The sequence below is a fragment of the Drosophila innubila genome (genome assembly GCF_004354385.1).
Source record: "Drosophila innubila isolate TH190305 chromosome 3L unlocalized genomic scaffold, UK_Dinn_1.0 0_D_3L, whole genome shotgun sequence".
Classification (NCBI taxonomy): Eukaryota; Metazoa; Arthropoda; class Insecta; order Diptera; family Drosophilidae; genus Drosophila; species Drosophila innubila.
In genome coordinates, this window is record NW_022995376.1 from 22,395,161 (window position 1) to 22,409,738 (window position 14,578).

The window sequence follows — 14,578 nt, forward strand, 5'->3', positions numbered from 1 at the left end:
TGGCGCGAATAGGTCAAACCTCTTGCACCAGAAACTGTATACCAATTTTACTTTATAAATGACAGTAAACCCATTATAATTTTTAATATTAATCTCAAATAGAAACAAGTTAGATTTCTGCGTACGACCTTTTTTTTTATTGTGTTTTTTCAAACATTTCAAGTGACATCATCTATCTGCTACAAATCCTCACACTCTTATTTGCATACACGCGATCTCGAGTGCCTCTAATTGAAAATTGAATACATGAATTCTAAGTAATGCCTATATATTATATATGTAAATTATGTGTACGAAAACACTAGACGTTAAACATAATTTAAATAAGCACAAAATAAGTACATAAAATATCTCCTTTTCGCCTTTGATCGTTGCTGACTTAAAATTTAGTACAATCGAAAATCAAAGTGCATGGTAACATAACTAAATCCTAACTTAAATTATATAAATTGTGCTTTAAATATTTGGTTTGGTTTTCAGATGCTAAGTTACAGCCATTGGAAGTGTGAGTTATATTCTTTGTGATGTTATATAGTTGTTAGTTTGTCTTTTTCTTTGGGTTTCATTTGTAAAAGCATCCACTATGAAACCAGAGTATGATGATAGTGCACACGTCTTTTACGACGATTCTTCTTTGGCTGCTGTTGTTGCTGCTGCTCCTTGGCTGCATGCAGTATCACGGTGTAGCTGTGCAGTTTAATTGGCTCCATGGTGATGAGCTCAGTTTTATCAAATTGTGTTGCGGTTGTGTGATCTTCTTGTGTTGTTGTTATGGATGTAGCATTTTGGAGACACGATGTGGTAGTTGTTGCTTTTAGCTTTAATTGTGTTGCTTGTCGTCGCGTTAATGAATTTTCTCGAGCTGGTCAAGCGAAGGTCACTTGATAGAAGAGCCATTCTTCCATGAAGGATGGCACAAACGCCTTCGTTGTGGTAAACTTCACCTTCGGCTTAAGCAAACGCAGTTGATCCTCAAACAACTGCAATGATTCCAAGCAGCTGGTGCCATTGCCGTGAGTCAAGAACTTGCCATCTGGCTGCAGCAACTTGAACGAATGCTCAAAAATGGTGCGTATGAAATCCCAGCATTCTCCAATCGGAGCACCACTTATGGGTATATCAGTTAAATCGCCGAAAACATAATCAAACTTGCGACCTTCTGCAATGAACTTTTTCATATATTCCACACAATCACCTACAATGATCTCATACTGATCGGTCTTGCGTTTCTCCAAGACATCGCCACAAATACTGTTTAAATACTTGTTGCAGGCCTGCATGACCAGCTCATCAATTTCCAGCATAACCACATGCTTTGGCTTCTCCTTGAGCAGCTCATACAATAAGGCTCCATCACCGCCGCCAAGTATACATATCTCCTTGCCCTCGTAGTTTTCAATGCCACGGCCCATGAGAGTCTCTGTGTAGATCAAATCGGACTCGGCAATGTCTGCAATAAATTTATTAAAATTACTTTCAGTGATATTGATTTTATTTTGGTACAAACACAAAGGGACACGTGAAGTGCACTCGTCCTTGACCTTGTTTCATATTGCATTGAACGTAAAAGGTTGCTAATCAATAAACAAATGCATATGTATATTTACGTGACCATCAGCGTTTGTGCTTAACAGCGATTGTAACAAATTAATTTTTAAAATATGCAAATATTTTTTGTAATAAAATGAATTAGTTTGACTTATTAAATTTAAGTACCTAAATAAAAATCATTCAATGAGTCTTCATTTTAATTTTTTAAAATAAATAAATGGATCTTACATTACTTTATTATTGAAATACTGATCAATTTAAATAATAATTCAAGAAAACCCTTTTTCCATTAAAACAAAATTTAAAACAAGAGTTACTGAATGATTTTAAATTTAGGAATTTCAATATTAAATTTATAATTTTTATTTTTAAAGAATACTTTACACAAGAAAAGGTCTATCAGTGTTTAAATGTCTCTAGTTCAACTTTTTTCAGAATTTATTTACTCAACTCTAATTTATGATCCCTGGTATTAAACTTACTCTGCAATTCGTCCAAAATTAGCATATTGCCCAGTGTTTTGGAGTGCATAATCTGAATCTTTTGGAAAGGCGATCGTGCCTCATAAACGAGAGTATCAATATCATATTCAATGATGCGCTCATCTGGAAACCAACATTTTAGAAAACAAGAAAACAAATCATTATAACAACACTATCAATATCTTAAACATAAAATATATAAACAAAATACGCACTTTGAATCGACGTAATTACTTTGGGGCTTTTATATGTGTACATGCATGCTGATATAAATGTTTAAAAGTAAATTAAAATAAAGACATGTGATTTACTATATTTAAAACAACAAAAATAAACAATAAAATATTGTACAACTTTCAAAAGTGCTGGATAAATTAATGGAATGATGACATAAACTTAAATTCAAACACGAATTGAGATTTGAAATTTTGTATGAAATGATGGATTCATGCATTGTGCTTTTGGGTACTACAGTTTTGCTCAGCTACTTATGATATATGGATAGTTATGATTTTCTTATAGTTGATACAGTATACGTTACCTGACGATGGAAAATACCTAGCGACATCGCCGCGCTTCAATGTTGGCAACTTCTGACCCCAAAGGGCATTCAATTTTTTGGCTATGGCATTTTCCACACGTTTGCCAGTCTGCGTAACATTTTTCGTGGTTTATGTAAGGTGGAATTTGTTGTTGTAGTTATTTTAGTTGTAGTTGTAGTAGTAGTTGTTGTTGTTGTTGGTACCATGAGAGCGAGGCGAACAAACGAGCGGGGCAGGTGACGGTGACACAGGTGCATAGGTGGTACGTTTAATTTAAATTGGTTTACACAAATTTTGTTTGTATTTGTATTTATTTGAATTAAATTTGTTGTTGGCAGATTGTTGTCGATGATGATCAAGATTATGATGATGATGGAAGACCATAGACATCGTGTAGGTTTTTTCGGGTGATAAATTTATCGACAATATGAAAATAAATAAAAGTTTATAACAAAAAATATCAAAATCTGTCAAATAATAGAAATTAAATGCTGATGGTTTGATTATTATTATCTAAAACGACGGAACAAGCATGCAAGAATTGGCCAGAGAGATAGACTCTAGGTATTAAGCTAGGTGGCAACCGAATTATACAGTTTCTACAATATATAGTATGATATATAGTATGATTGATTTGATTACAAATGTCGCTCTTTGGAAGTGTAGGCCGTTGGCGAATTTATAGAGGCAATCTTTGGTTTTGAGGACCGTGCAACCAAAATAATTGATGGAGGTGTGAAATAATGCCCGTAAATAGTTCAAATTGTTAATTTTAATTTGTATAGTATGGTGAATTTTATATGCACTGCTTGAGGTTCAAGTTTTATTTTGGCAATTGATTAAAATTTGAAAATATAGAAAATTTCGGCATAGGAAGTTAAGAGTAGATACAAGGTATTCAGGATATCTCTTGATACTGCATGGTACGAGTATATGGTTGCATTTATAGAACTATAAGTAGCATTAACTAAATTTGTATTTTTTTTTTTTTTTATTATATGTTATTTGACCAACCTGAGCTAGTCATGTATATGTCAATATATCCACCACGTTTTATCGGCGGTAAATACTTGGATCGATCGGAATCTAATTTCTGACGTAGAATGAGCTCCATTGTACGCATTGTCTGCAATTGTAATGTCTATTTTATTTAAACTTTATAAAGATCCTCTATATATTTTGTGTCCTTAAGCATTGTGAAAAATTAATTGAAAATAATTAAGCAAAATATAAGAAAATTTAAATGTTAGCCAAATGTTGCGCAAACTTTTCAAACATCTCGTGCTTGTGGCAATAAATAGCTAGACCCGCTAAGAACTATTTATAGTTCCGATTTAAGATTTGTATGAAAAAGGAAAGTATTGTATGCTTGCAATTTTCACAGAAACTTATAAAGCATACAGTGGTCTGAGAATGTCATTTTTAAGTTATAGCTACATCGCTATATACAACATTAAATTGAAATTAATATGCATATGGTTAGGCAGACTGTTAACTGCATTAAACAATTGCGATTTTTGCGGAAATACGAATAATATTTATGATCAACGCTACGCAGAATCGCAAGTGACAACTGATTAAATATATAAACGCAACGACATGACAATTCTCGAAATTCTCTTAGAAAGCCACAGATAAAGAAAGAGAACCCGAGTTTCACATTTCTCTAACAACAAATCTGATCGTTTCAAATCTGATTAAAGGCTGGGAAACTAGGTTAACATTGACATAAATATATGAATTTTTAAATCCAAACATATTAAAAAAAAAATTACAAATCCTAAATAAAAAAAAATGTATAATTTAAAAATAATTGTTGGGTTATTTAAATAAGAAGCAAAACGGGTGTGATGATCTATCATAGATATTAAATACTCGTTGGTAAAGTAGATAAGCAACTACATTAGCCGAGAAAGCTTTGTTGGTTTGAGTTAACACGGTTATGGGGAATGCGATAGACAAAATCAAATGTCTAGGCCATGTGCTAAGCACTTGTCAAGATCAGGGGTCAGTTCGGGGGAGCAGAAACAAAAACAATGCCACAGACGGGGCATGTGATACACACACCCACGCAAAGGTTCGCCGCTTACACACACACACTTAGACACGAAAAATCAATTTTACTTTTACCGTGTAGCCGCTGAAATGAAAATCAAACCCTTCTTTTTCTCACACTCAAAAAGCGGGCAATAAACTTATCGTCTGTGTGTTGGCGTTTATTTTTGTTAGTGTGTACGTGAGTTGACATTCGCACGTGTAGGTGCCGAAATATGTATATGTAGGTGCAAAATTGTTGTTATTGAGCTAAAATCAACTGTAAATTACACTTGTCACATACATACATCAAAGGACATGAGAGGCTCCTTGCCGTCAGCCAGATAATACTCCACATTGATGGTCAACAGTCCCTGTTGAAATATGCGACATGTTACAATCGTTTCCTTATTTTCATGCAGCACCGCAAAGTAGCCATTATCCGTCGATTCCATAGAATATGCCAATTCCAGTTGCGAAAACACATGCTCCAACTCGCTGCGAACAACTCGGGCAACCTCCTGGCGTTGCGCCGATGTTGCTGTTTTTTCAGCATCCAATGTAAAATCAAATAATATTGTCTGGAGAGCCATTTCGAAAGTCTTGTCTTATTTGGTTTAGTTTAGCCCGCTGAATGGATTATTTGATTGCAGTGCTGCCAACTTTTAAAAAGGAAAAAATACCTGCTTCTGGCCAGTGTTAATCACTCAGCTTTTTTCCCGTCAGATCTGACGATTTTTGGAATGCAAACCGCGGGAAAAATTATGATCAACGGTGGCGGGAATTTTTGCATTATTGAAAGTTGCTACGGTTATTGTTTGTCTCTTACAGTACTTCTAGCAACACATCGAAATATCAAAGCATGGCATTACTTTTAATAGATCGTTGGAATAAAATCAGTAAATGGCGCCTGTCATATTTACAAAACTTTTGAAAAAGCTTTTTCGGCACTGAAGAGTTGGCAGCACTACTTCTGACTGAAAAGCATGCGAAAAATATCTAAAATTGCGATGTAAAATAGCTACAAAACTAGCCAACGGCACAGCTGATTTATAAATGGATTAGCAGTACTGCCAACTGGTTTTAATAGTCATGTCACAGAAACATGTCATCTCGACAGAATTTCAACAAAAATTCTGACAACATTTTCCAAGTTCTAGCTTAAAAATTGCCAAAAGATACTTTTTCCCCAAGAAATGACCATTTGGAAATATGTATTAAGAATTTTCAAGGTCTGGCAACGTTCAAATAAACAGCAACTTTTTTCTGCCAGGTGGCAGCACGAGTGAATAAAATACACAGTTGCAAATAATAAACAAATTGTAGGTTGTGTTTTGTGTACGGCGGGCTATAGCACACGAGAAAGCATAAAATGTGTTAAAAGGTACAAGGTCATTATAAAAAGTGTCAATGTTAACTTGCACCTGAACCTGAACTTGACAAAAAGTGCGTGTGTACAAAAAAATGTGCGTAATATGCTGCCGTCATTATTTTTGTTGCTGTTGTTTTCTGTTCTGATTTCGCCGAGACTTCGTCGCCAGATGCCTTATGGGAATTCAAGGCAAAAACAAAAACACAAGCAAACGTTTGGCGGCAACAATAGGCTGCTAATTATAAATCCCAGCATAAATCGCACCGGCGCACACATACTAAGGCAATGAAGTGATGTCGCCACCGCTGGCGAGACGGTTATTTGTACTTTTTTTTTTTGTGCGTGGGCGGACGTCATACTCGCCGTCGACGTCGACGTCGCTGTCGGCATGCTTTACAGATGCCAATGTCATTACGTCGTCGTCGTCGTTTATAATATATTTATGTGCATAGCATTTTTATCCTTTGTATGACTATTGTCCACCCTCCTCACAACATTCTTTCCTTGTTGTGTTGGCGTCCAATCATTGCCGGGGGCAACGCCATTGTGGGAGGGTGGATTGAATGTGTTGCTGCTGCCCTTCATTGCGATACGAGGGTTGCCTGATAAGTAGGAAATTGCAACTTTTTTAAATAAACATAATGTTGCAACTGTTGGAATTCTGCATTTTAAAATTAAATGAATGAAAGCTTATTTCTTAAAAGAGTTTTATCAAAAAGTAATAATAAAATATATATCGACTCACTTTAATTTAAAACTGTGTAAATATGATTAAAAGTTTCTAAAGAAAGTTGCGTTTTCCCCAGTCAAATGACTCTTAAGCCCACCCTCGCATGTGCTCATATAGTTCGTGTATTGATTTTCTCCTCATCCACAGCTCGCTTGTTCCTGGAGGTTAAATTTTTTCTTGGTCCGCACATCGCACAATCTGGAATTCATATTTGCCACAACAGAGACAGGTGAGTAGAATTAATTGTTGCCTATTTAAAGTTTATATTCATATCTAGCACTTGCAGGTGAATGAAAATAGCCTCCGTCCAGCTCAACATGGGCTGAGCATAGCTGTCATCAAAGATCACGTTGTGTAAACCTTAGTTCTAGTCAACTCGTCGAGACATCCAACTGATGTCGTTTACAAATATGAATAGAATTAATTACGCACAAGAGACTCGAAACGATATTGGATAACAAATGGATGAATACTTTAAAAAGCACAATATTTCCTTGCTGATATGTAAGGGAACAAGTCCAGGACGTTATCCAAAGATGCTAGCAGCACAACTCGAATAAGAAGAATAATTTACCTCATTTATACACAAAAACTCAAGCACCATGCAGTACAGTGTTACGGGCAGTGAGGAGCGTATTACGAATAGTCCACGGTCTGCACAAAAATCGAGCAGTTCGCTGTTTGGTTTACTGAGCAAACGTCCCAGCAAAGTGGAACCACATCCCGTGACGCCGGAATCTCCCAGCGTACAGCGACGACCTGCGTCAGCGTTGGGTCAATACGATGTGAGTTTCGCAAAATGCACAGTCGAGCAGGGCAACAATCACAAGAGTCAAACGTTGCCCGCCAACTCGGCTGCGGGACACTCGGATGTCACACAGGTGCTTGAGAAATCGCACAGTGGCTTAATTAGCTTCCATAGACGCGGTAATCCGACGTACAAGAACAAAGCGCACACTCATCGTTACAGCGCCGATGCGGGATCACAAAGTGATGGGGGAACTGTGGTCGTAATGCGTCGAAAGTCACCCAAGCCACGTTCACCGAATCACAACAGATTCAGTCATCAGTTTAGTCTGTGCTGCAAAGCAGAAAAGAAACCAATGACGCCTCCAGTTACTGTGCGCTACAATTCCATACCCGACGCCGTTGTCAATGCCAGCAATCTGCTCCGACGCGACAACCTTTCGCTTAGTTGGAGCATGATGGATAATTCGGGGTCGTTGCACTCGCACTCTAGTGAAGGCGCCACTTCCTATAAGCTGCCGTCCACCCAGCGTCCCCGTCCATCGAGCGAATGCGCCAGCGCTCCAGAGTCGCCAGTGGCAAGTAAAACGTTCTTTCCCCAATATGAGGCAAGTGGCACGAGTTCCACACATCATTCGCACTGCTCTCCATCCAATTCATCGGGCAGAAGCGACACAGTGCATCGGGCGCCAATTCGACCCATTGCTGTCTCCGCCTGCCGTTCACGTTTGCGGCTTAAACTGTATCCGCCTGGTCAGGAGTTGCCGCCTTTACATGTAGATGAGAGTGCGGAGACACTGAAGCGTGCCACAACACCACAGCACATGTCCTCGCCGAACATTGCCACGCAACCGGATGCGTTCGATGCTACCATACAGGATCCGTCTGGTGTGCGGTTCATGTCCCACGAAAACATGACGCTGAATCGCCAAGGCTCCAGCACAAACTTGGCACGCCAGACCCTGATGGCAGCTCAGGCATTGAATCTCATCCCGGCTGAGAAGGCTCGGGAACGCAGCTTTCTAGATGGACGACTGGGTTCATCCTCTTTGCTCGGACCGAGTGAACTGAGTCGAGTGCTGCCCCAGAAAGAGGTTACCATTTTCGTGGGCACCTGGAACATGAATGGACACAGTCCGCCCAAGTAAGTTAGCATACAAATCAAGGTTGCAAATTGATTCTGAACTGAACCTTATAATAATGAACCTTTGGTTCAGGTTTCAAGATGACATTTTTATTCACTTCCTATTTAAACTTGCAGACAATTGAACGACTTTGTTTTACCGCCAAATGTGGAGCATGTTCCTGACTTGGTCGTTGTGGGCACGCAGGAGTCAAGTCCGGATCGCTTTGAGTGGGAAGTGACGCTGCAGGAGACGTTAGGGCCATCCCATGTGCTTTTTCACTCCACAACGCTCGGCACACTCCACCTGGCTGTCTACATGCGTCGCGATCTGATTTGGTATTGCTCCGCGCCAGAGGATGCCTCGATGTCGGTGCGCACCGGTTCGGCATTTCGTACCAAAGGCGCTGTGGCCATTTCCTTTTGTCTGTTTGGCACCTCCATGCTGTTTGTAACCTCCCATCTGACTGCACATCAGCAAAAGGTGAAGGAGCGTGTGTCGGATGTAAAACGCATTATAAACGCACTAGATCTTCCCAAAAATCTGCCCAATTTGCGGCACAAGAATAAGGATGTGACGCAGAATTTTGATAATGTTTTCTGGTGTGGCGATCTCAACTTTCGGCTGGGCGAACCACGAGAAAAGCTATTGGAGTGGATACAGAATACGAAATTTCCGTTACCCTCGCATTTACCACATGGCTACATGCACACGGATCAATTATCCTCAGTGCTGGCCGATGGCGCCGCCTTCCGTGGTTTTATGGAGGCGAATATAACATTTCCTCCCACTTATAAGGTAGAGTAAATTCTGTAATTAAATTTGAAAATTGATGATTAATATTTGTGTTTACTTTTAGTATGATCCTGGCAGTCAGAACTTTGATACGTCTTCTAAGCAGCGTGCTCCGGCATACACGGATCGGATACTTTATAAATATCGTCAGATGCAGGGCTTGGTAATACGTCGACAGAGCGCTGTGCCGGGTATTTCGACTCCAACTCAGCCCTATGTGCAGTGTTTGCTCTATGACTCTGTGCCATCTATAACCACGTCGGATCACAAGCCCGTCTGGGCATTGTTTCGTACGCTTATACGCGCGGGCTCCGATGCGTAAGTAGTTAATAAATTCAATCACAAATGGAAAACAAAACTTATGATCTTGTTTTCTTAGTATCCCTCTGGCGGCAGGACTTTTTAGTCGTGATATCTATTTGGAGGGGATGCGTCGTCGTCTAAATAATCAATATCAAGGCGCCTCCGCTGTATGTGCCATACAGTAAAAAGTCGATAAAGGAGCTGCTTGCAGTCTAGCTTATAAATAGTATAAATACTATAGTTCAGTCAGTCTTTAAAAGTGCTAGTCATATTAACTCTACCAAAGCGGCTTATAAACTATACCAATGCTTTACCACGGTTGTGTGTGGCCTTTGTAATACTCTGTTTAAAGTAGTTAGTTAGCCATTAATCTCAGTAGTCTCAAATATATGTAGATATATAGTTGGTTAGGTGCTGCCTATTGCCTTGAGGCCTTAATGTAAACGTTCCTTACAAACTAGAGGCGAAGTTAAACGAATGAATGTATTCTTTAAGCCCAAAGAATTAGTGTTTAGGTAAACTGAATCTATTTATTATTAAAGCTCCAAAGAATTAGTGTTTAGGTTAAATAAATCTATTAGCTAATATTCTAGTGCAAATATATGAACGAAGTTGAAATCTTGAATTATTTAATGTAAAGAAACTTAGCAGTAAATATACTTATAATCTTAAAAGCTATTGTTGATGCAGTTGTTAATATATCTATATAAAGGCATAGATTTATATATATTTTAATATTTATTGTTTTACGCTTTTTTAAATAATGTTTTGGTTCTTATGCAAACCGCTGTTAAAATGTGAATAGTGAAATCTACTTTTATTTTTATAATTTAAAATCTGTTGATAATTCACTGTTAATGACAATTGTTATAAAATGTGAGCAGTTGTGGCAGCCACTCTAAAAAGCGAGACTCATAAACGGGAGCATGTGCCTTCTCTTTCCCGTGCCGCTTGGAAAGCACTCGAAAATGCAGCAGCTCGTTTATTTACCGAAAAATGCGCCAAAAAGGCCAACAAACAGCTGCAGTGGGCCAAAAAGCACTCTCCGCACACACGCAAATATGTTAAACTTTTGACCAATTTCAACTCGAGTTGGTTGCCTCTGGCAGCGTTCTGGACACACAGCAATTTATTGCCATGGCGATTGGTTGAGCATCAGCATCACAGTATCGCCATATCGCAGTTGCCATTTAGTATATACGAGGGTGGGCTAATAAGTCATTAGCTTCAGTGGAAACACGCTACTTTTCTAAGTGGAAATAAACTTTCTATTTTAGCATATTTGATTTTTTTTTTTTTAATTTATTTACTTTTTATGGCTGTTCTTCAACTTGTTTCTGCTCTCTAAATAATAAAATTGGTTAAGGTCCTTAAAATATGTCTTTTATCACAGGTGAGAAATAGTAGTAAATAAGAGCAGGTTATAATATGTTGTCAAAATTAAACCTTGTGATTGTACCTTATGAAACTTGGGCAGTTATCAATTGATAAATTACATTATCAAATAAAATGGTCCTTCAATTAAATTATATATGTACTTTCCTACACAGGCCAATGACTTATGAATCTACCCTTGCATTTCCATAAGTGGCTTCGCGGTGCTCCAGCCAGATGAGCTCGTGTGGTTATGAGTCCGTACATGTGTGTGTCCTTGTGTCCAGGCTCGAACCTCGGTGTCATCCAATTGACCAGAATCATTGAAGGGCTCCCGCTTCCCTTGCAAGCTTTTTCCGCGTAGGATGGGGCGTCAAGTGGCTTTTGTATTGGCCAAACGTGTCTACGTTGACTCCGCACTAGCTGTTTAACCAGCGAAACTGCGGTTCTTTAAAAAAAGAGTGAAACAATTTCGTACCCGCTTTGTTTATTGCAATTTCTGCGCTGTGGTCACTGCCAGTTGCCAGTTTCCATTTCCTAGTTTCCATTGCCGTTGCCGTTGCAGTAGTTTTTGCTGCTGCTTCTGGTAAAATTCATAAAGTTTGTCGGATAGGGCTTGGTCTGAAATTAGTTTTTGCCGCTCAGCTTCTGACTCGGCATGGAAATGCATCGCAGTAGTATTATAAATAAATCCTCACTAGCTGCCCAGTTATTGTTATGCCCAAATTTGAACTCATTTCCGGCTATTCCTGCTAGCAGTTGCACGTACAGAAATTAACCGCAATATTTGAAATTATATTAACATTGAAGTCAGCCAACTCTGCGAGGTAAAAGAAAGTAGTGACCGACTAAGAGATGCCCTGAAAGCAGCTTAAACAAGATTTATTACGTATACGCCGCATTAACATATTTAACGTAAATATATCTTCTAGATTTTTATTTTTATTATACATTTTTGTATTTTTATTATACAAATTCAATATAATTTATAAATGAAATCCTTGAAATTGTTCCTTTTCCTTTTCGTTTTCCTTTCGATATCCTTAAACTTTTTAATACCAATACTTGTACTATCCATGCAACTGATGTTGGATCATTTTATAATTTTTTGAGCCCTCCAGATTTTTAAATTTTTCACTTATAGAAATACATTTTTTTATCCTTTAAATTAAATATTTAAAATATCTAAATTTTTATGTTTTAATATTTGTAAATCTAATTATTAAAACATCTAATTGAATAAATAAATAAATAATAAAATAATAATTTATTTTTTATATGTAATTTTTTTGATTTTATGCTAAGTTGTATGTAAATTATAAAGATTTTATAGTTTCCTTCATATTATAGCTACTCGTAAATCTGTTACTATTTATAATACCCCTTCTTATCAATTATTAAGTGCGAACAGGGTATAAAAAACTCTGCCCCAGTACATACGTTTTTATCTTTATATGGTAATGTGTGTGTGTGTATGGGTGTTAGTATGCGTGTGCTGCACATTAATATCCTGTGCGCATTCGTACGTGTTAATATGACTTTATGACTTCATATGTGTCCATATTTTTTGTCGTCTCTTTTGACGCTTCATAGTAAAAAGTTTTATTGTTAGTTACGCCGTTGTGCTGCTGCTGCCGTCAAAGCAACAATTTTTATTCAAAGTGTTGAAGATGCAGAAATTATTAAAATTTTCTATATGTTACCCCTCGCACCCTTTTGCAACGAAACTGCTTGAAATGCATATATCACAGACACTCTCATCGTCAGCCAGTTAAATGTTCCGTATGTAACTGCGAGGTGAATATGGATAAAGAAGTGGGCTTAGAGTAAGTCAGACCAAGGCGCCTACTGTGGAACTTAAATGTAATATATGCGCTCTAATTAATAACCATATAATAATTGCATTAATTTAACGAACGAAGACTTATCTTTTTAAAATTTTTTTATTTATAGACATTAAAAGAAGAATGAAGGACCGCCAGATTAGCTCCAAAAAAATAATTTGTTAAGAAATTAATTTCCATTTAGAAAATGACTAAAAAGCCTATTCTCGAAGATCGTTTCTTTTACACCCTAAAAAATTGCACTGCTTAATTTAGTCCTTCAAATAAACTACGATATAAAATTATAAATAATGTGCATTCATTTTGAGTGCAGATCGTTAGCAATAAGGACACGATGGGATAAGCAGAAGTTGATGCTTCTAGCGTTCCCATTTCTATTAAGGCACCTTCTTCCACTTGGCAGTCGCCGAAGCCACTTGAAAGCTTATTGTACATTTCAAACAACTCTATTACGAATATTTTTCATATTTTCCACGCAGCGCGGAACAAAAAGTTAACATTAAACGTGGCGAAAGGCCGAAAAGATAGGGGCAGAGGCAGAGCTGGGGTCAGAGGAAAAAGGAAAAGCAGAGCTGGAACCACACAGTCCACAGGCTCTAGTCAGAGATTGGGGCTGAAGCAAGCAATTCGCATGCGGCACGTTACATTTTCGCAATAAAAAATGAAAACCGTTTTGCATGCATGTGCCAGCGTCTCGATGTGTGTGTGTGTGTGTTAGCAAAAAGTAATAAATGTACGTGCCGTACTAAAGTACAACAACAACAACAACAAGAGCAGCAACAACAACAGAAAGAAACGGCATCAGCAAAAACTACTTACACACACACACTCACACACACTCAGAGAAAAAACGAATAGTAAAAATATTGTATTGTATATTGTATTAAATATAAAGTACTTTGGTTCAACCTAAAACGTTCTTAAGCATTCTTAAGAATTTAGTAAAACCAAACTAAAAAGCCTTTTAATTATTTGACATTTTGTCAAATTTGTTTTGGCGTTAATTTTATTATTGATAATTAAAATTCAAAAGGTACTAATGTGATTTAAGTAATATATATTATTTTCAATCAAAGATTTAAAAGATTTTTCCAAATGTTCGGCTTAAACATTTAAGACAAATGTTTTTCATATTTTATATAGAATTTTCAATGTCCTTTATGTTTTATACATATACATACTATGTTGATTGTTATTTATATCAGCAACACTTATTTTATGAACTTTGAATTAGGTATATTAATTTTTTATTTAAATTGTATATATTAACAATGAAATATATTTTAAATTGAAAAATTTTATTATTTAAATTAAAAATATAGTTTTTTTATATGAGTTAAGAAATCTTTTTAAATTTATCAGATTTATATGTAACATATAAGTGCAAGCACTTTAATTTGACAATTTACATATTTAATCGCAAATTATGGGGCAAAATAGTTCAATCAAAGTGCCAATATTAAAGTTTTATAGCATTTTTTCTAAGTGCACACACACGAACTCACACTGTCGCAAACGTGTAAATTTACAGTCAAAAAGATGGCGTTTCCGTTTCCGTTTTTACTCACTTGCACATGTCACGCTGCATGCAAATGCACGAGGGTGTTTGCCCCTGTGTGGGTGTGAGATTGAACAAGTCGAGCAATAAATGCAATAAAAATAAACTACAATCTTCTTTGA

General features: G+C 37.1%; 2 protein-coding genes across 3 annotated transcripts; one reads left to right on the forward strand and one right to left on the reverse strand.

Annotated features, from left to right (window-relative positions):
• Positions 1–114: 114 nt before the first annotated feature.
• LOC117788119 (spermine synthase) lies at positions 115–5,262 on the reverse strand. The gene is made up of 4 exons (XM_034626788.1): positions 4,918–5,262; positions 2,575–2,683; positions 2,034–2,156; positions 115–1,450 (listed from the first exon to the last, which is right to left on the reverse strand). Exons 1-4 carry the CDS (start codon positions 5,200–5,202, stop codon positions 867–869), a joined length of 1,101 nt encoding a protein of 366 aa, XP_034482679.1. The 5' UTR covers positions 5,203–5,262; the 3' UTR covers positions 115–866.
• Positions 5,263–5,886: 624 nt separating this feature from the next.
• Positions 5,887–10,298, forward strand: LOC117788776 (inositol polyphosphate 5-phosphatase E). Of its 2 annotated transcripts, none has more exons than XM_034627638.1 (6): positions 5,887–5,993; positions 6,859–6,940; positions 6,998–8,602; positions 8,720–9,380; positions 9,442–9,695; positions 9,757–10,298. In XM_034627638.1, exons 3-6 carry the CDS (start codon positions 7,314–7,316, stop codon positions 9,863–9,865), a joined length of 2,313 nt encoding a protein of 770 aa, XP_034483529.1. In that variant the 5' UTR covers positions 5,887–5,993; positions 6,859–6,940; positions 6,998–7,313; the 3' UTR covers positions 9,866–10,298. The 2 variants fall into 2 exon arrangements, with proteins under 2 accessions (XP_034483529.1, XP_034483530.1); XM_034627639.1 differs by having other exon boundaries at positions 5,903–6,000.
• The last annotated feature ends 4,280 nt before the right edge of the window (positions 10,299–14,578 follow it).

What these genes read in the sequence shown, in the direction of transcription:
- LOC117788119 (XM_034626788.1), bottom strand. Translation starts at nt 5,202, where the DNA reads ATGGCTCTCCAGACAATATTATTTGATTTTACATTGGATGCTGAAAAA. An exon ending in AGCCTCTCATGTCCTTTGAT is followed by an intron (nt 2,684 to 4,917) that starts GTATGTATGTGA and finishes AATGTTACGCAG; the next exon opens with ACTGGCAAACGTGTGGAAAA. An exon ending in AATTTTGGACGAATTGCAGA is followed by an intron (nt 1,451 to 2,033) that starts GTAAGTTTAATA and finishes AATTTATTGCAG; the next exon opens with ACATTGCCGAGTCCGATTTG.
- LOC117788776 (XM_034627638.1), top strand. Translation starts at nt 7,314, where the DNA reads ATGCAGTACAGTGTTACGGGCAGTGAGGAGCGTATTACGAATAGTCCA. An exon ending in AATGGACACAGTCCGCCCAA is followed by an intron (nt 8,603 to 8,719) that starts GTAAGTTAGCAT and finishes TTAAACTTGCAG; the next exon opens with ACAATTGAACGACTTTGTTT. An exon ending in CATTTCCTCCCACTTATAAG is followed by an intron (nt 9,381 to 9,441) that starts GTAGAGTAAATT and finishes GTTTACTTTTAG; the next exon opens with TATGATCCTGGCAGTCAGAA.